This window comes from Apodemus sylvaticus, chromosome X, assembly GCF_947179515.1.
Source record: "Apodemus sylvaticus chromosome X, mApoSyl1.1, whole genome shotgun sequence".
Taxonomy (NCBI): Eukaryota; Metazoa; Chordata; class Mammalia; order Rodentia; family Muridae; genus Apodemus; species Apodemus sylvaticus.
The window spans coordinates 45,851,464-45,871,599 of NC_067495.1; the positions used below are offsets into that span (position 1 = coordinate 45,851,464).

At 38.7% G+C, this 20,136-nt stretch overlaps 1 protein-coding gene across 1 annotated transcript in view; it reads left to right on the forward strand.

The window, feature by feature from the left end:
* The window catches only part of Dmd (dystrophin), a 1,772,476-nt gene that overhangs the window by 1,685,321 nt on the left and 67,019 nt on the right, over positions 1-20,136 (forward strand). The window contains exon 62 of the mRNA XM_052170230.1: positions 19,394-19,560. Within this exon, the coding sequence (XP_052026190.1) occupies positions 19,394-19,560 (167 nt within the window). The remainder of the gene's footprint in view (positions 1-19,393; positions 19,561-20,136) is intronic.

Below are 20,136 nucleotides of genomic sequence, written 5' to 3' on the forward strand. Positions count from 1 at the left end.
TTGTTGTGATATTTTGAGACTCTGGGCATCCTTAGCAATCTTTGGTGTTAGCATCTATGATGTTCCTGTGTAGTCCAATTATTCTCTTAGTGGTGGCATGATAGGATTTTCTAGTCTAACATTCTTTGTGAATGAACTGCTTGGTTTCCTTATATGAAGAAGTACTTCCATCTCCCTACCCCCATAGTTTCTTGGTCATTAGTATGAATATAAAAATGATGCTTCTCCTATTTGAACTACTTTTGGATATATTTACTATAGCATTATTTTAAAAGGAAATGAATAGAAACAATCCTTTCTCTTCATGGGGGCATAAATATTTCCATGTTAACATATTCTTTTGTGAACAAGGCCAAGTTGATGCAAAGAAAGACATAACTAAAACAGTGTGCTAATGAGGATTGAGAAGTTCATAGGTATTTCTACCTCACCCTGTCCACCACCCATTTCTACTTTAATATATGTGTTGACGCATACCTATCAGCAGGTGCAGTTCACACATGTCATAACATCTCATGCTCTGAAGAACATGCATTAGCAAAAACAAAACTTAGGAAGATGATCAGAAGATATAAAAGTATGCATTCATCATGGTGTTTTGGAAAACTCACTCGCACGCCCAATCACTCTAACTATGATTTTTCTGTAGACAAGCAAAATATCTGATATAAAATTAAGTACCTCTACATTTTCTTAAGAAGGGGTTTCTTAGCTATGATAGCTTAGGGCTTTCAAATTATGAAATCAAAGGTTTCAAAAGAATTTTGGAGATCAACCTCCATGTTCCCAAAGGACATGACTTTTGTCATCCCTTTTTAATACTGCTTTAAGCATCCGTATTTTATTATTAAAACAATAATCTTGGCTACGTCTTTAACCTCTTTGGGGCTGGCTTTTTTATCTGTAACATAATGTTAAAACAGATTATCTTAAGAGTTACTTAGCCCCAGGTTTCTTTGATTATATGCTAAGTGTTCCAAAAGCAGAGAGGAAAATAGATTACTGTACTTACTTCAAAGCTTGGGCATTATCAGCAAAGTCTTACCTGATCTGAGTAATAACTCTTACAAGAAAGTTGTAGGGCAAAGGAAACAGGCTTGTACATAGAATGTGGCCTTTTGCATGAAAACAGATGGTTCTCGACGGAAGAGAAGTAGCACACACTAAGAGCAAAGCATGAAAAAGCATTGGGTGTAGGACCTCAAATAAATGATCCCTTGTGTCCCTACACTAGTTTCCTCAGCAACTCAAAGGCGAAACACAAGTATCTGTGTCTCGGAGGATGAAACTGTCAGTTTCTCTCTGTTTTATTTGCTACGTGCAGGTTTTGTGTAGTTTTATAGAGGGATTTTTTTTTATCACTCATTTGATTTTCATAAAAATTGGGATAGTTTGGAAGAAGAGTCATTAATATTCTTTACAACATGTGCTTGTTCTGCCTTTTATGTTCAGTGCTAGTGTAGACTTTGCTCTTATGTAAAATATTCCACTGATGCCTTTGGTAGATTTAGAGGTTGCTGAAGACATTGCAATAACAGCTCAGGGAGCAGTCAGAACTGCTTGTTCTATACCGTCTGACCCTGACTAGCTGCTCTGCAGTTGGAAATCCTTGTGTACAGCCTGTTCAATTCAATTTCGTAAAGCTTTCTCAATAGTATGGCTTTGAAAAATCAGGACCACAAAAGTTGAGCTGTTAGCTGTTCATGTCATTGTCTGTTCACAGTGGCAGCGATGTTGAAATGATTATTTGGATTTATGAAAAGAGCATCTTCCTAGGGAAAATAGCAAATGGAATTGCCAGGAAAAGCAGGCTTTTAAAAATATGTAGTTTGTCCCCAGTGTTGTCTCTAAATGTGTCGTTTTCTTTTCATAAGAGTTCTATCACCATACATGCATTCAGTATTCATATATTTAGTTATTGTCATTCCTCTAACCTCTATTCATGTATACAGGTATGCGTGCAAAGCACATATGCACACACATAACTGCACTAGCTCATCTGTCTTATCTGACTCCACTAATTAGTTTTCATGATTAAATGGATTTCAGCTACTTTTCCTACTGCTAAAGCATAGCAAAGAGTTCCTGTTTGTGAAGCAAGTTAGTGTCTACAGTTTTAGTAGGTTTCCGTGCAACCCATGTTCTGAGGCATTTTATTTATTTGTCAGTCCCATTCATTCTCTCTATGAACTGCGTATGAGCCAATATAGCATTTCTCTCCCAGGCAACAGCCAAAAACACCCATCCCAGCTCCCTGGTTTCTGTCTTACAGAAGATAGCTGCCTACCTCCTAGGTTCCCTGTAGGACACCCAGGAAAGTCTGCCGTTTGGTATTACTGATGAACCATGTTCATTTCTTAGTTCTGACATGTGAATCATGACTATCAACCTTGGTTCTTATGATACATTAGGTCAAAATAATTGTAATTCTTTGCTGTGGGAGGTTGGCCGGTGTATCATGGGATGTTTCAAGAATGCTGCCTTCTGTCTACTAAATCTGGTAGAGCCTCTTCCCACCTTCATGTAGTAACCATAAAAGTCTGCAAACCTTGTCACATGACATCTACACTATACTATCACCGTTTGTTGAGAGCCACCGAGCTAGAGTGAAGATTTTCCTAAAACTCACCATGTGAATTCTGTATGATCTATTCTAAATTAAATCATTTTAAACATATCTACAAAGTCTATAGATAGTCTATAACCTTTTTGTGAGATACCATGACAGGTAATTTGGCAGAGACATTTGTTTGGTGATTTGAGTTAGGGTTTTCATGTCTGGCTCAGTATGTAGCTGAAATTCTCTAGTCTCTACTTCCCAAATGCTGGCACTAAGGCATAGATCCAGATGATATTTGTGCTAACCTATATAAAAGGAAACTTATGGCGGTTTGAGAACACACATATATTGTTTTCTCTGGCTTAGATAACCTTTGCAACTTGAGTATTTTGTGCACTGGTCCACATTTACTATTGTTGGTTTCATTATAAATTTATTCAGCTCTTACAAGCCTTCCTTTTTAAAATAATGACCACACAGAAAGTTAATTCCTACCAACAATTAAATCTGCAAAATTTTTATAGAAGGCCCATGAAGCACAGTTACTGCCTTTGAATAACATTCAATTTAGTAAAGAAATAATGACTGCATAGACAAGTCTTGATTCTAGGTTTGTAGCTCTATTGTGTGAGAATAACAGACTCTTATATAATGTTTCCTTCTCAATATGGATTGTTTTTATTTGTGAAGTATTGACATTGTTCTCATAAATCTCAGAGTAGAAATGCCGGTTGTCCTCCCATAAAAATAAGGTATGTGGATTTTTGGTAGCTGAGATTTGTGGCTTTCTGAGAAACTTTTCAGTTGCAGTTGTTCTGTAGCAATGAAATGGTGCTGTTATCCTGAGAGAAATGTGAGTATTCAGTTTGAACCCAGTTGGTCTTTTGATAACTTAGTAAGTCATTATTTCCAAATTTGCATTTAATTCTGTTATATTACTTATATTGGTAGTTAAATTCTTTGGTTAAAAACTCCAAATATCAGGATTTTGTTCTAACTGCTTTCTTTCTTACTTAACTTTGTATAAAAAGTGACATTTATATAAAATCGCTCTCCAATATGCTGTGAAGAATAACAGTAATGACAACCAATTGTTTTTCTAGCTTTTGTGCCAAATATACTGTTTTTTTTCTAGGTTGGCCTCTTAGGACTCAACATATAGCTAAGGATGGCCTTGTCTTCCAATTGGTCATTTTACCACTGCTTCCAGAGTGCTGGTATTGCAAGTGTGTACTACTGTATCCAGTCTCATATGATGCTAGGGACTGAACCAAGGCTTCATGTACAGTACATAAGCCCATCACCAACCATGCTGCATGGTTCTTAAATTCCCCTTATTTTTCCCTGGACATTTGTGATAGATTAGGACAAAGAGATAAGGAAAAGCAAGATACTTCTTTTCTTATCACAATGGAAGGAACTGGGATACCATTACTTATGCATATGCTGTAGATGAGGACAAAAAAGAGGTATTGCTGAAACAAAAGTAAAAACAAAATAATGCTATTCGTCAAAGAAGAGCCAAGGCATAAGGTGCCTTTTGTGTAGTTGACTTGAAAGCATCATTTAATGTTGAGGCTAAAGTCATCCTTGATATGGACAAAGCAAAATGTCTGAGGTTTTATATATATATATATATATATATATATATATATATATATATATATATATATATATATATATATATATAAAGAATCCATATAAATGATTTCAATTCATTGACTGACATGGTTTTTTAGACTACCTCATCAATTTAGCATTGTTCCTACTCATGCATCCATACATATATCTTTCCTCTCCATATATATGTATATGTACAAAATATATGTATGTGTATGTGTGTGTGTGCGCGCGCGCGCGCGCGCGCGTGCGCACATGCCTATATTTCCCTAGAATGATCAGAATGAAGTTTCAGTTGGATTTTCAATCTAATTCTGTTATATCTTTGTAGAAACTGGCCTAGTTTTTAATTCCTTCTTCTTTGTTGCCAGACAAAAGTAGAGGAAATATACCATGGGGATACAGAGTAGTTTTGTCATAAAAATGAAAGATGGAAACAGAATCAGAATGTGAAATCCCATATCTTATCTTCATTGCTGTCAGTTGGCATTGACGAGCTTTGAAAGAGCCAAAATGATGGTTCTTGTGTCTTAAAAGCTGGGAAGAAAGTTGAGAATTTCCAACCTTTAAGTTCTAGAGAATCTATAGTATTTTGAAAGAGAACAGTCTATGGCTTCCCTTGGTAATTCACACTAATGCTTTAACAACTTTCAGCATCAGGAAATTCTTCCGTGTGAGTTACAGCCTAAATTCTTCATGCTGCTTAAGCCTGTTTCTTCTTGTTCAGTCCCCAGTGGAGGGATAGAACAGCTGGTCACAAGACCCTATGCAAGAGCTATTCACGTAATTGAAAACTGTTATTACATCGCCCTTTCAGCCACTCTTTCTTGACTGTTCTTTCTCTTTCTCCCTCTGTTTTCATGGCTAAATAATCCTATTTCTCTTAAGCTATTCTTAGGACTTTCAAACCACTTCATTATTATTGTATATGTCACATCTCCCCTATGTTCTGAGTTAGTTGTAGCCACCAGAATTAGGCAACTTTATTTTCTTTATAATATAGTATGCTTATTAATTCAGGAAGAGTTTCATACAATGTATTTTGAGCTTATTCACTCCTTCCCTAAATTCGTAGCTCTATCCCTCATCTCTCCAACAGCTCCTAACTTATTGCCCTTTTTTTTGCTCTAACTGGCCTTGAACTCACTGTGTAGAGCAGGTTGACCTCTGACTCACTATTACTGGACCTAATGACCATCCACACCTAGCCTCTTTAAAAACTAACCTGTTAGGTCCATTTTGTGCTGCCCTTACATTATAGGTCCATACATTGGAGCATGGTTCACCTATTAGAAGTCAAATCCTTAAAACTGATTAGCTTCCTTGGGAGCCATAACTTTTTTAACAGATATTTTTTTAATATAATATACTGTGGTCATAGATTTCCTTCCCTCATCTTCTCTTGATTCTTCCCACCCACCCTATTCTACCTTCTTTTTTCTCTCTCTCTAGGAAACAAACAGACACAAGATAAACAGACACAACACACACACACACACTGCTTGAGAGAGACAAAAGCCATAAAAGCATAGAATCAATGCTGTAAATACAAGCAAAAGATAAGTAAGATAAAGAACGCTCAAACAACGCAATGTGAGACAAAAAGTATTCAAAAATACTTTTGAGTTCATTTCACGATCATCTACTGCTGGGCATGAGGTCTACCCTTAAGTGTGGTTTGAATACCCAGTGAGACTTCATTGGAGAAAATCAAGTTTTCCTTTGCAAGCAGTTGCAAATTGGAGATTGATTTTGTTTAAGGATGGAGTTACCCTCTGAAAGGTGTGTTACCCTTTCAGAGCTGGTACATCATCTGCCTTAGATCTTTGTAGATGCTATGCATGCTGCCTCGGTCTCTGTGAGTTCATATGTGTGCCTTTCAGAGCTGGTACATCATCTGCCTTAGATCTTTGTAGATGCTGTGCATGCTGCCTCGGTCTCTGAGAGTTCATATGTGTGCCAGTCCTTTTGTGTTTGGAAGGCAATGTTTCTTTGGTGTCTTCCATGCCACTGGTTCTTACAATGTATCAATTTCTCTTGTGCAAAGTTCCCTGAGCTCTGAGGAGAGAGATTTGGTAGAGACATCCCATTTTGTTCCAGGTTTCTCTTTCTCTGCACAATATCTAGTTGTGAGTCACTGTGTTTGTTCCTGTCTATCACAGGAGGAAGCTTTTCTGATGATGGCTGGACAAGACAACAGATCTATGAAAATGGCAGAATGTCATTGAGAATCTTTTCTTTTTTTTTTTTCTTTTTTTTTTTGCTTAAGTCCTTTAGCTAGCATAACAGTAATGTTTGGTTTTCCCATAGGTCCATGGCCTATCTAGTCTCAGGATTTTGGTTACCAAAGCAGTTTCAGGTGTGGGTTTCATTTCATGGACTTGGCCTTAAGGCCAATCAGATACTCGCACAAGCCTTGTGCCACTATTGTATTTGCACATCTTACCTGCAGGTTTCCTGTGGATTGGAGGGTTTGTAGCCGGGTTTGTGTTTCCCTTTCTCCTCTGGTAGTATGCAGAGTATATACCAGTACAATGAACATTAGTCAGTAGGGATAAAGGCTCTAGTTAGACATCAGCTTGACTTTTCTGTGTTCAATGAGTTGTGTTGATGTTGTCTTCAGCAACAGGACCTTACCGTCAATTTGTGAAGAGTGACTGACAGCCTTGGCAAAAGCCTGAGTTGTTTGGGGAATATCCATGACATCCCTTTGAATGACCTATTTATGGCACTGAAAGTTTCACTTGATAGTAAAAAATGTCGAGTTGGGACTTTAACTCTTCCATTATATGATGATTCCACTTAGGTTTCTTTCATATAAATATATATTTTAAGAAGCTTCTACAGTAGTAAGTTTCAATATGACCACTCAACTAGCCCTTAGTCTTAGTTGTCCCTCTCAATAATACCTCTCTGTACCATCCTCTTCTGTCTTCCTCCTCATTTAATCCTCCCACTTCAGTCTCACACCTGTCTCTCAATAATAATCTATTTTTCCTTCATTAAAAGAACCTCTCCCTCCCCTAGTCCCTTACTTTATACTTAACCTCTGTGGTTTTACAGATTGTAGCTTACTTGTCAAAGTCTTAAAGCTAACATCCACATTTAAGAAAATACATACAATATTTGTCTTTTGGGGCATGGTAATCTCACTTTGGATGATTTTTTCTAGCTTTATCCATTTACTTTTGAATTGCATAATTTTTAATTAGCTGAATAACATCCCACTTTGTTAATCTTCCTTAGTTTCATTATCCATTCATCTGTTGATGGACATCTAGATTGTTCCTAATTTCTGTCTTTTATTAGTAGAGCAGCAATAACATAGATGCTCAACTCAAGTAACTCTATATCAGGATACAATATCTTTTGAGTATATGACAAGATTATTTTTACTTAGTTGGATCTTGATATAGATCTGCTCTCAGCTTCCTGATGATCTACCATATTGATTCTCATAGTAGACACCAACAACTTTCTTTCTTTCTTTTTCTTTTTTCCAAATTGAGAGTCTTTATTAAGCTGCAGGACACTTCAGAAAAAGAAACATATCTCACAGAACAGCTTCAAATGTATTTTACATGGAGCTTGTTTTGTTTTGCTTTTCTTTTTTTATTAGATATTTTCTTTATAACATTGGAATAGAAGCCCCTTCCCATTTGTAGACATTGTTTTCTGCCTGAAAGTAATGACATCATTTCCTCTAACTGGAGCTTCTGTACTATTAGTCTTTGTTCCTTACTACTAATTTTACATTACAACATTGGTGTTTCCTTCTTTTATGTATTTTGGTTTTCTCGCTATTTTGCTTGTATGCATTTTTTTGTGTATGTATGGATCCATGTGTGGGCAGGTACATATACTCCTTTACATATAGAGGCCACAAGAGGGCTACTCAGCAATTAAAAACAATGAATTCATGAAATTCTTAGGCAAATGGTTTGATCTGGAAAATATCATCCTAAATGAGGTAACCCAACCACAAAAGAACACACATGGAATGCAGTCACTGATAAGTGGATATTAGCTCAGAAATTCTGAATATCCAAGACACAATTCACATATCAAATCATTCCCAAGAAGAAGGAAGGAGAGGGCCCTAGAAAGGCTTGATGGAGCATTGTAGGGGAGCACCAGGACAGAGAAGTGGGGGGGGGTTGATAGGAGAATGGGTAGAAGGAAGAGGGCTTAGGGAACTTATGGGGAGGGGGGAACCGGAAAAGGGAAAGTCATTTGGAATATAAACAAAGAATATAGAAAATTAAAAATTATAATTGAAAAAAGAGGGCATTGGATATCCTGTTCTATTATTCTCTGCCATATTCCATTGAGCCAGGGTCTCTCGCTTAACCTAGAGCTAGGCTGGTGTCCTTCAATCCCCAGTAATTTTTCTTCTCTCCATCATAGTACCAGAGTTTCAGGTACTTGTGGCCATGGCCTTCTTTTTATATGGATGCTAAAGATTTGAATTCTAATTTTTATGCTTATCTAGCAAGTTCTCTTATCTACTGAACCATCTCCTCAGCCACTATCTATCTATCTATCTATCTATCTATCTATCTATCTACTATCTATATACATGTCTGTCTATCTATCTACCTACCTATCTATCTATCTATTCATCTATCTATCTATCTATCTATCTATCTATCTATCTATCTATCTATCTACCTATCTATCCGTCTGTCTGTCTATCTATCTATCTATCTATCTATCTATGTATCTGTCTGTCTATCTATCTATCTATCTATCTATCTATCTATCTACTATCTATATACATGTCTATCTATCTATCTATCTGTCCATCTGTCTGTCTATCTATCTATCTGTCTGTCTGTCTATCTATCTATCTATCTATCATCTATCTTTTATTTATCAATCCATTCATTCATGACTTACTCTTTTTGTATTGCTGGAGATTGAACCCAGGAAGTCTTACTTGTCCTACCACTTAGCCCTTAGCCCCTCCTGTATTTCCTTATTTGTTTTGCTAACTAATACTCAGATTATTTTTGTTTTTCTTTTATTGGAATTTTACATTATTATTTATACTTTGTATTAAGCCTTAATTCCTACCCTGTAGCATATCTACTAATGCATCATTAATATACTCTTTAAGCATAAGCCAAATTAAGTATAAAGATTCTGTTGTGTTTTATAAAAAAGAAAGAAGAAACCAGGGTATGTTTGGTAGAGACATGGTATGGTGAGGTAGAAGGGGTACCTTTTCGGACCCATGCTGAGGCATCCTGTCCCCCTGACTATCTATCTATCTATCTATCTATCTATCTATCTATCTATCTATCCATCCATCTATCTATCTATCTATTATCTATATACATGTCTATCTATCTATCTATCTGTCCATCTGTCTGTCTGTCTATCTATCTATCTATCTATCTATCTTTTATTTATCAATCCATTCATTCATGACTTATTCTTTTTGTATTGCTGGAGATTGAACCCAGGAAGTCTTACTTGTCCTACCACTTAGCCCTTGGCCCCTCCTGTATTTCCTTATTTGTTTTGCTAACTAATACTCAGATTATTTTTGTTTTTCTTTTATTGGAATTTTACATTATTATTTATACTTTGTATTAAGCCTTAATTCCTACCCTGTAGCATATCTACTAATGCATCATTAATATACTCTTTAAGCATAAGCCAAATTAAGTATAAAGATTCTGTTGTGTTTTATAAAAAAGAAAGAACAAACCAGGTATGTTTGGTAGAGACATGGTATGGTGAGGTCGAAGGGGTACCTTTTCGGACCCATGCTGAGGCATCCTGTCCCCCTGAGGTACCAGTCATAGGACAGATATAGTATAGAATAGAGTTGGTTTAGGACATTGTGAGGGGAGTTGTGGCAGAAAAAAGCATAAAGTGGGAGAGAGAGTATATGTGTAGAGGTCAGCCAGTAACATGTGGAGAAGGGGGCAGAATGGGGGAGAGAAGGTACAGAGTAGGCAAGAGGGTAAGAGAATGAGAGAGTAAGAGAGTGAGGAGGGAGCAAACAGCCCATTTCATAGTGAGCCAGGCATGCCTGGCTGTTGCCAAGTTACTGTTTTGCAGAACCTAGAAGCACTGCTAACTTTCCTCCACTTTGGTTTAATTTAAAATAGGAAAAACTAGAAAGAAGTGATGGCGAAGCAGGAATAGGGTCATTGTGACCTTTAGCTACTTCCTACTGATGTTGGGGCAACGAGTCTCTGGGAAACCTAAGAAAATGGGTATGGGGATGTTGGTCCAGCCTTTAGGAGAGTTGGCTGTTTCCTTGCTGTCCACAGTCTGTGAAACCATCTGTGGATGGGAAGGAGCACGTCCAGTAGAAACATCTGTGTCTGTGAAAGTAGATACGAGCAACTGTGAGTTGCTTCTCTGTTGCTGTCCTGCATGTAGATTTTGAGTTGGACTTGACAAGATGCTGAATAGTGCGCGCACACGTGTGCACACACACACACACACACACACACACACACACACACACACACCCCACATTAGAGGTAGAGAATAAAGTTAAGCAAGTTTGGGAGGAATTTTTTTTCCTTAGGTGCTTGGTGGTTGGGGTGAGGGGAGTCCCAATCCCAGGAACAGGAGAGGAATCCCACCCTCTAGAATAGATGACAGGTAGGAACTTAGGCTACAGATTGGGAGATGTTCTTAGCTGTAGAGTCTATTTGGTCCAGGAGAGGTAGATCTGAGTGGGTTTCCTAGAGCTTATAAGTTTACAAAAGAGAAAAATTTGTTTACAACATGGTAATTTTTAAAGATGAGCTTAGGGAAGACAAAGTCCTTTTGTGGAGCAGAAGGAGCAAGAAGGGCTTTTCCCTTCTGTCTAGGAGACTGAATAGCATAATGACAAATTGTTAAATTTACATTTAAAAGACAAAGGAAACTCAAAACCTTGACCCAGTGAATATGATAGTTGATCATATAGTTTAGCATGAGAAATACCTTAAGACTATAGTTAAAAAACAAACACAGGAAACTTATATTTGTAACTATAATAGCCGAGTACAGACTTAGCACTCCAGGTGCTTGGGCTGTGTGGAGCAGGGCACTGGCGCCTACATCACTGAGCACAGGGAAGTGGAGTTGAGCAGGTGGCGTTGGTGGCAGTGGTGGCCCCAGGAATGCTGTACCAAGAGCCAGAGAGCAAAGGGTGAGGGTAGCATCAGGATTCAGCTACTCCTGAAGACCAGAGTACTGCAGTGGGAAGATGCAGGGTAGGGGATGGGGAGGTAGATGCAGGCAGATGCACAAGGAGACAGCAAAATCAAGTAGGTAGAGAATGGGAGAGGAGAGCAATTGGCAAGAGAATGAGGGGGGAGGGCCTACGGATACTGGATCACTGGGGTTATAAATCTTCTTTAAGCGGCCTTGTAGAGTTATTGGTCTGTGGATAATGGAGCCAAATGTAACCTGTAAATTAGACCAGGAGGCATGGCAGTGAAGATATTCCCCTCTGGGTGAGAGCAGGAGAGGAGCTAGAGATTTGTTCCCACATCTGGAGGACTAATGTGGTAGCTAAGGCAGCAGCCAGGCCAGTTCACTAGGTCATCATTCTGTGAACTGGAGGCTGAGCTCTCAGCCAAATTTGGGGGTTCAGAGGCAGAGGGAGAACCACTTTCTGCAGAGCCAAAGGGATAGAGACACCCAGGGGTAGAGGCCCTATAAAGAAGGTTCAGTGAGAAGATTACTCATGACTGGGAATGCATCCATCCTCCAGAAAGCTTAATAGGCCTCTCTTTGGATCAGTGGGGCAGGGGGAGCTCACCAGTGGATACGTCTAGAGAGCTGCAAAGTCCATGTGACATCAGGAAATATGAACCTGTGTCTATGTCTTAGTCACTTGGCATCAATGTTGTGTTTTATAAAAAGAAAGACCCAGGATATGTTTGGTAGAAGCATGGTCTGGAGAGGTAGAAAAGGGTGTATCTGCAGGTACCAGCCACATAATGGATATAGTATAGAATAGAGTTTATTTAGGGCATGGGGAGGTTAGTTAAGGCAGAGAAAGGCAGTGAGAGTCAGAGACAGAGACAAAGGGAGTAGAGAAAGGGAGACAGAGGGCGTAGAGGCCAGCTAGGAACATGTGGAGAGATGGGGGACTGGAATGGGGAGAGAAGGGAAAGAGTGGGTAAGAGGGTAAGAGAGTAAGTGGGTAAGAGAGGGAGAAGGGGGCAAGCAGCCCCTTTGACAGTGAGTCAGGCATGCCTGGCTATTGCCAGGTAACTGGGGCAGAGCCTAGAAGCAATGCTAACAGGTTCTGATTAAACAGGAGTAAAGTCATTGTATAAATAGTAATGAATTAGCAATGCTTTTCAATTTATTGCTTTTCTATAATGGTTTGCCTTCTAGCTAGAAAGAGTTATTTTGCTAAATTTAGTTTCTAGACCAGTGGAGCAAGAGATTGTTATAGGGCATATTGTGTAGTTGATCACTTGGCAGTTGTTTTGACGAAGTCTCCCATGTCTTTGTGAGATGGAGAAATGTGTGCAGCAGATACTAGATGGTACTACAGGGAAGAGTCATAGTTCAACAACCAGAGAGGACAGAATCACTGGTTATGTTAAAATTGTAGGCTTTTGCAAAGTATTTAATGCTGGCCCTTTGTCTGTGGTCTGTTCAATGCTTTAAGCAGTAATCTCTCTCTCTCTCTCTCTCTCTCTCTCTCTCTCTCTCTCTCTCTCTCTCTCTCTCCCTCTCCCTCTCCCTCTCCCTCTCCCTCTCCCTCTTCCTCTCCCTCTCCCTCTCTCTCCTTCCCTCCATCTCTCTCCCTCCCTCCCTTTCCTCTTCTCTTGCTGACTGCTCTCTCTTTTGTGACATGGTCTTTCTATGTAGCCCTGGTTGTTCTAGAAATCACTACATTGACCAGACTGGCTTTGATCTCACAGTGATCTTACCTGCTTCTGCCTTCTGAATGCTGGAATTAAACGCATAAGCCACCATGCTCAACTTCACCAGTAACGTTTAAATGTGAAGAGAACACAAAATTTCAAATATGAAAAGCCCTAAGTTGGGAGCAGTAGTTATCTTACTGTTATCAGGACCAATGAGATGATTACAATAGGCTTAACCAACAGTAAATTTCTTGACAGATGTGAATGGAAAGAAATCCCAATTAGTGTGAAAGAACTCTAGGTAACAGAAGAGACCAGCATTCTCCACAGTGCCAGCTGAGTATTAATGGATTGTGGTGCTCATAGACTTTGTAAACTCAAAGGGAAAAAAAGTCCTTAGGGTCACTGAACTATAAGTTGAGGTCAAATGAAGTTTAACATGGTTTTTCTCTGGTGAAATCCTGATGATGAATCCTTAATTACTTTGACCTTCTTTTCATAAAACATTTTGCTGAATGTACTGGCAAAACCTGACCCAGAGTTGAGTTGAGCAGAAATTGTAGTCTAGATCAAATAAAAGTGATTCATCACCCCGTACAGAGTAAGGGAGGTATCATTCCCAGCAGAACATATATGGAAAGTTGTTTGGAAGGACATTGGTAAATTGAGATGTGCTCCATGAAAAAGAAATAAAAGGAACAGGGAGCAGTTCTGATAAACCTTGAAAAGGCTGTTTAAAAGTAATGGCTAAGATTAAAAATTCAGGAGACAGCAGATGTTGGCGAGGGTGTGGAGAAAGAGGAACACTCCTCCACTGCTGGTGGGGTTGCAAATTGGTACAACCACTCTAGAAATCAGTCTTGCGGTTCCTCCGAAAACTGGGCATGACACTTCTGGAAGATGCTGCTATACAACTCCTGGGCATATACCCAGAGGATTCCCCAGCATGTAATAAGGATACATGTTCCACTATGTTCATAGCAGCCCTATTTATAATTGCCTGAAGCTGGAAAGAACCCAGGTATCCCTCAACAGAAGAGTGGATACAAAAAATGTGGTATATCTACACAATGGAGTACTATTCAAACATTAGAAACAATGAATTCATGAAATTCTTAGGCAAATGGATGGAGCTGGAGAACATCATACTAAGTGAGGTAACCCAGACTCAAAAGGTGAATCATGGTATGCACTCACTAATAAGTGGTTATTAACCTAGAAAACTGGAATACCCTAAACATAATCCACACATCAAATGAGGTACAAGAAGAAAGAAGGAGTGGCCCCTGGTTCTGGAAAGACTCAGTGAAGCAGTATAGGGCAAAACCAGAACAGGGAAGTGGGAAGGGTTGGGTGGGAGAACAGGGGAAGGGAAGGGGGCTGATGGGACTTTCCGGGAGTGGGGGTCTAGAAAAGGGGAAATCATTTCAAATGTAAATTAGAAATTTATCGAATAAAAAAAAGGCAAAAAAAAAAAAAGTAACATGTTTGAAGTCCTGGCTTCTACATAGGCTTCCAGTCAGATGGCTGATGCTGGCAATGATAACCCCTGTAAACATGTTTCATGCTATCTGCCAAACACTGACACAGATGCCTTTCACTTTGGTGGCTGACATAATCTTGAAACAGCCCTGCGAAGCAGGTAATGGTAAAAATTTCAGTTTCATAACAGAGGAAGGTTAAGGCATACAGATAAAGATATTTTCCCAAGGTTTCATGGGCAGTGAGTAGCAAAAGTGGGGTTTGGATTCTATGGCTATGAACTTTCCCAACCTTTGCTTGATTGCTGTGATTTCAGCTCAGCATGATGAAACATTTTGGCACTGGGGTCCATTACACAGATGTTTAGGATGCTTTCTCACCTGAGTGATACTTTTCTCACCTGGATGATACTTAGACAGTGGCTGTGTGAGTGAATACACTGGCACTGGCTAATATTTTGGATTCTGAGATACAGCTTGGTGATGCCAGTCCTTTGAAAAGAATGAATTGACTTGCATGATCTTTTTTTCTTTTCTTCTATATTCTTTGTTTACATTCTGAATGCTTTCCCCTTTCCTGGTTCCCCCCTCCCCATCAGTCTCATAAGCCCTCTTCCCTCTGCCCATTTCCCAATCACCCCCCTCCCATTTCTCTATCCTGGTACTCCCCTACAATGCTGGATCAACTCTTTTCAGAACCAGGGCCCTCTCTTTCCCTCTTCTTGGATATCATTTGATATGCTGTGTCTTGAGAATTTAGAGGTCTGGGCTAATTAATATCCACTTATCAGTGATTGGATTCCATGTGTATTCTTTTGTGATTGGGTTACCTTGCGTAGGATGATATTTTCCAGTTCCAACCATTTGCCTAAGAATTTCATGAATTCATTGTTTTTAATTGCTGGGTAGTACTTAATTGTGTAAATATACCACATTTTCTGTATACATTCCTCCATTGAGGGACATCTGGGTTCTTTCCAGGTTCTGGCTATTATAAATAAGGCTGCTGTGAACATGGTGAAGCATGTGTCCTTATTGCATGCCGGGGAATCCTCTGTGTATATGCCCAGGAGAGATATAACAGGGTCCTCCGGAAGTGTCATGTCCAGTTTTCTGAGGAACCACCAGACTGATTTCCAGAGTGGTTGTACCAACTTGCAACCCCACCAGTAGTGGAGGAGTGTTCCTCTTTCTACACACCCTCGCCAACACCTGCTGTCTTCTGAGTTTTTAACCTTCGCCATTCTGGCTGGTGTAAGGTGAAATCTCAGGGCTGTTTTGATTTGCATTTCCCTAATGATTAATGATGTTGAACATTTCTTTTTTTATTCGATATATTTTTATTTACATTTCAAATTATTTCTCCTTTTCAGTCCCCCCACTCCCCGAAAGTCACATAAGCCTCCTTCCCTCCCCCTGTTCTCCCACCCACCCCTTCCCACTTCCCTGTTCTGGTTTTGCCCTATATTGTTACACTGAGTCTTTCCAGAACCAGACACCACTCCTCCATTCTTCTTGTACCTCATTTGATGTGTGGATTATGTTTTGGGTATTCCAATTTTCTAGGCTAATATCCACTTATTAGTTAGTGCATATGATGATTGATCTTTTGAGAGTGGGTTACCTCACTTAGTGTGATGTCATCCAGCTACATCCCTTTGTCTAAGAATTTTATGAATTCGTTGTTTCTAATGGCTGAATTGTGTATATATACCACATTTTTTGCATCCATTCTTCTGTAGAGTGATACCTGGGTTCTTTCCCACTTCTGGCTATTATAAATAAGGCTGCTATGAACATAGTGGAGCATGTGTCCTTGTTGCATGCCAGAGAATCCTCTGGGTATATGCCCAGGGGTGGTATAGCAGGGTCCTCTGGAAGTGTCATGCCCAGTCTTCTGAGGACCTGCCAGACTGATTTCCAGAGTGGTTCTACCAGCTTGCAGTCCCACCAGCAGTGGAGGAGTGTTCCTCTTTCTCCACATCCTCGCCAACACCTGCTGTCTCCTGAATTTTTGATCTTAGCCATTCTGACTGGTGTAAGATGAAATCTCAAGGTTGTTTTGATTTGCATTTCCCTAATGACTAATGAAGTTGAGCATTTTTTAAGATGCTTCTCTGCCATCTAAAGTTCTTCAGGTGAAAATTCTTTGTTTAGCTCTGTACCCCATTTTTAATAGGGTTATTTGGTTCTCTGGTACATGATCTTTTTTCATCTTTACATTCAATGACTCCTTCTAAAAAAAATCCCAGTTTGTCTGTGATGACTCTCACATAGAGGAAAGGGATTGGCAGATGGTTTTGATCAGTTTGACCATTGATACCATTTTGTAACAAGGAAATCCAGGGCTAAATAGCTCATTATTTTGGTATTAAATTTGTCATTAGGAGTTAATAAAGTACAGTTGAAGTGGGGCAGTGTTACAAGGCAAATGGAGCCTCAGTACAAATCTAGTTGTCAGTCTGTCATGATGTGGCTAGATCCTTTATTAGCAAAGTATGTGCTGAAAGGGGTGGGATGGGATGGCACTTCACTTATTACTTGTATTCTACTAAGGATGTCATATCATATATTCAATTAAAATGGTCTAGAGTAGGAAGTACCCCTTTATTTTTGTCAATACCAAATGAAGAAATCATCTGTGGAGAATACGTTTCAGTCATACAAAGTACGTCCAGAAATTATCAAAAAAAAAAAAAAATCTTAGGCAGCTGAGCACATAAGAAATCAAAGCAAGTGAAAATTAGGTAGATTGTCTTTGAAAATATAATGAGATAAGACAAAAAAATCACATCGAAGTTGGACAAGACAAACAAATAGAAGGAAAAGAGAAGGCACAAGAATCAAGAGCCCCATTGTTCACACACTCAGGAATTCCATAAAGCGCGCTAACCTGGAAGCTGTATGCAGATCCGTATGAGGGTCCTGTGCATGCTGCTTCAGGCTGGCAGATTGTTTCTCTTAATGATGGTTGTGCCATTAGAAAATAAAACACCACAATGAAAACTACATATAAGCTTTGTAACTGATTTCAAAACTGACCAGATAGAGTATCTCGATCAAGAAATCTGATAAGCAGTGTTATAGATCAGTGATACTTGCACAATATTTTCAAGATGTTAGGTCCCATTTCCAATACTGCAAAGAAATTCACAATAGTTAAAAATTAAAGATTTTTAAAATGTTTAAAATGAAATTTTTAAATTCTGGGGTTTGTTATGGCTCAGTAGTGAATAAAACTTGCTATGCATGTGAAGTAACTTGGTTCAGTTCCCAACACTGACATGGTGGCTAACAACTGTCTGAAAATCTAGTTCCAGGACATCCAACTCCTCTTCTTAGAGGCTTCCACATACATGAGATGTATATACATATACTTGGATATTCAGACATACTCATAAAATAAATAACTATATTTTAAAATATTTGAAACTTTATAGCAACTCAGATTGATGAGGAAATAGATGAATATTTCACCAGATAATGGGGCAGAAGAAATTATTAGGCATGGAAGTTAGCAAATGAAGGATTATAAAGGGGGAGGGAGATTCCAGGGACTACCTGTCAGTACAATGCAGAATGTGTATGTTTAACACTTAGGTTATGATAAAACCATAAGCAAACTAGAGGAGGAATGCAGAAGAGGTGTTATTTCTTGAAATTATGATTGAGAAGATTCTAGAGCTGATTAAAGACTATAAACCACATTTTCAGGAACCCAATGAAAAAGGACAATGACCTTCATAGGAATGGCAACCTTTTCAATAGTAACAACACAGAAACTGAGATAAAAGTGGAGTAACATTTCAAATGCTAAAACAAAATGAGAAAAATATCCCTTGAAACTGTCTATATAAAATTTTATATCCACTAAATACTGCTATCAAGAGTATGGCTTTAAAAGGAAATAATTTGATATAGAATCTGGGAAATCCTTGACCAGCAGACAACTTCTAAAAGAAAATTGTAAAAGATATACTTCAGATAGAACTGACTTCAGTTGGATGAGTGAGGGTAATGAGGCAATTAAGAGAGAAAAAAAAGCCAGTATGTGTTATCAATCTACTTAATGATATAGAAAAGTAGAATCATGTAAAGTTGAAAACATAAGGTATGATTAAAATGCATGACTATAACAGCATCAGTCAACTGATGAGTTAATATGTTTTGAGTATGCTAAGATGATTGTATTGTGTGGATTGAATCACATATTTGAAACTGGGACTTTGAAAGAGAAAAGTAGTGAAGCAATGGAGCACCATGATGGAGTGCTCTGGATCCAGAGTCTAGGATGGCTGGGGACTAGTACCCAGCCCTGCCATCAGTTAGTAGTCCAACTTCCTTCTCTACTATCGCAGTCTGCACTTGATCTTAGCCAAAAGGCCAAGAAGCGATTACTATCCCAATCTGGATCTGTTGTCTTATCTGCAAATATGAGATCTTGGAAATGGAGTTCCTGCAGAAAAAAAAAAAGAATCAACACTTCCTTGCAGTGTTTACCCCTTTCTTTTTAATTTTAATCAGTAAACACTTTGCACTTATCTTTTAGCTACCTTTTATATATCTGTCCAAAAAATTAGAGATAAATCAACTCTCATTTGGCTATGTAGTTTTACTTCACCTTTAAAACTATTTCTTGGTTTGGCTTTGTTGTCATCTAGTAGCTAGACAGAGAAATAATAATTTACCAGAGGGGTAGTTGGCTTTGATAGATAAGGGAATATTAGCAGGGAAAAGTTACAAACAGAGGTCCTTGCTGGGAAATGGGATTCTTTCTATTTTTTCTTTATTTTTAATTTATTACCTAAATAAATTAATATTGTCTTAATCTCTCACCATCTCTTTTTGCATACTATTGCCCCAGTTCTTTTCTCCTTCTGTTTTCCCAGGCCAATAATAAACCTGAGATTGAAGCCGCTCTCTTCCTTGACTGGATGCGCCTGGAACCCCAGTCTATGGTGTGGCTGCCTGTCTTGCACAGAGTGGCTGCTGCTGAAACTGCCAAGCATCAAGCCAAGTGTAACATCTGTAAGGAGTGTCCAATCATTGGATTCAGGTATTAGGATTGAACACAATCACCTCATTGTCTCTCAGTTTGTCGTGACTAGGGTTTTTTTTTTTTTTTTCTCCCATGCCAGTTGCTGTGAGTTTGTTCCTTTCTAAAGTGGGAGAGAATGTGATGGAGCTAAAGCATCGATCATGGCTGTCAGTTCCCCAGATCACAGGGTTATTTTGGTGGACCTGACTCATTAGGCAGATGTCTTTTTCCACCTTCACTCTTCAACTCTTCACAAACACAGTTTTGGTTCGGCAAGACCGAGTACCTGGCTCCACAGAAATACTTGTTTTTCAAGGGCATCCAGATGAACTGTGCCTCCTCCTTCCTGGAACTAAAACATTTTTACCCTTGTTTGCTTTTTCATGGCCTTTTCTGTTTATAGAAATTCTCCAAGAATCAGTTATAAAACGAAGAGTAGATTCTATTCTGGGAAGACACATCCTGGTAGCTCAGTCTCTTTCTCACTTGGCAGCTTTTCTTTACCCCTTAAGTAACAAGAATTGTTCCAGGCATCCTAGAACTTTCTTCTTTCTTTTTGAATCTGATTCTCTTATTTCTATAGTATCCTATTGA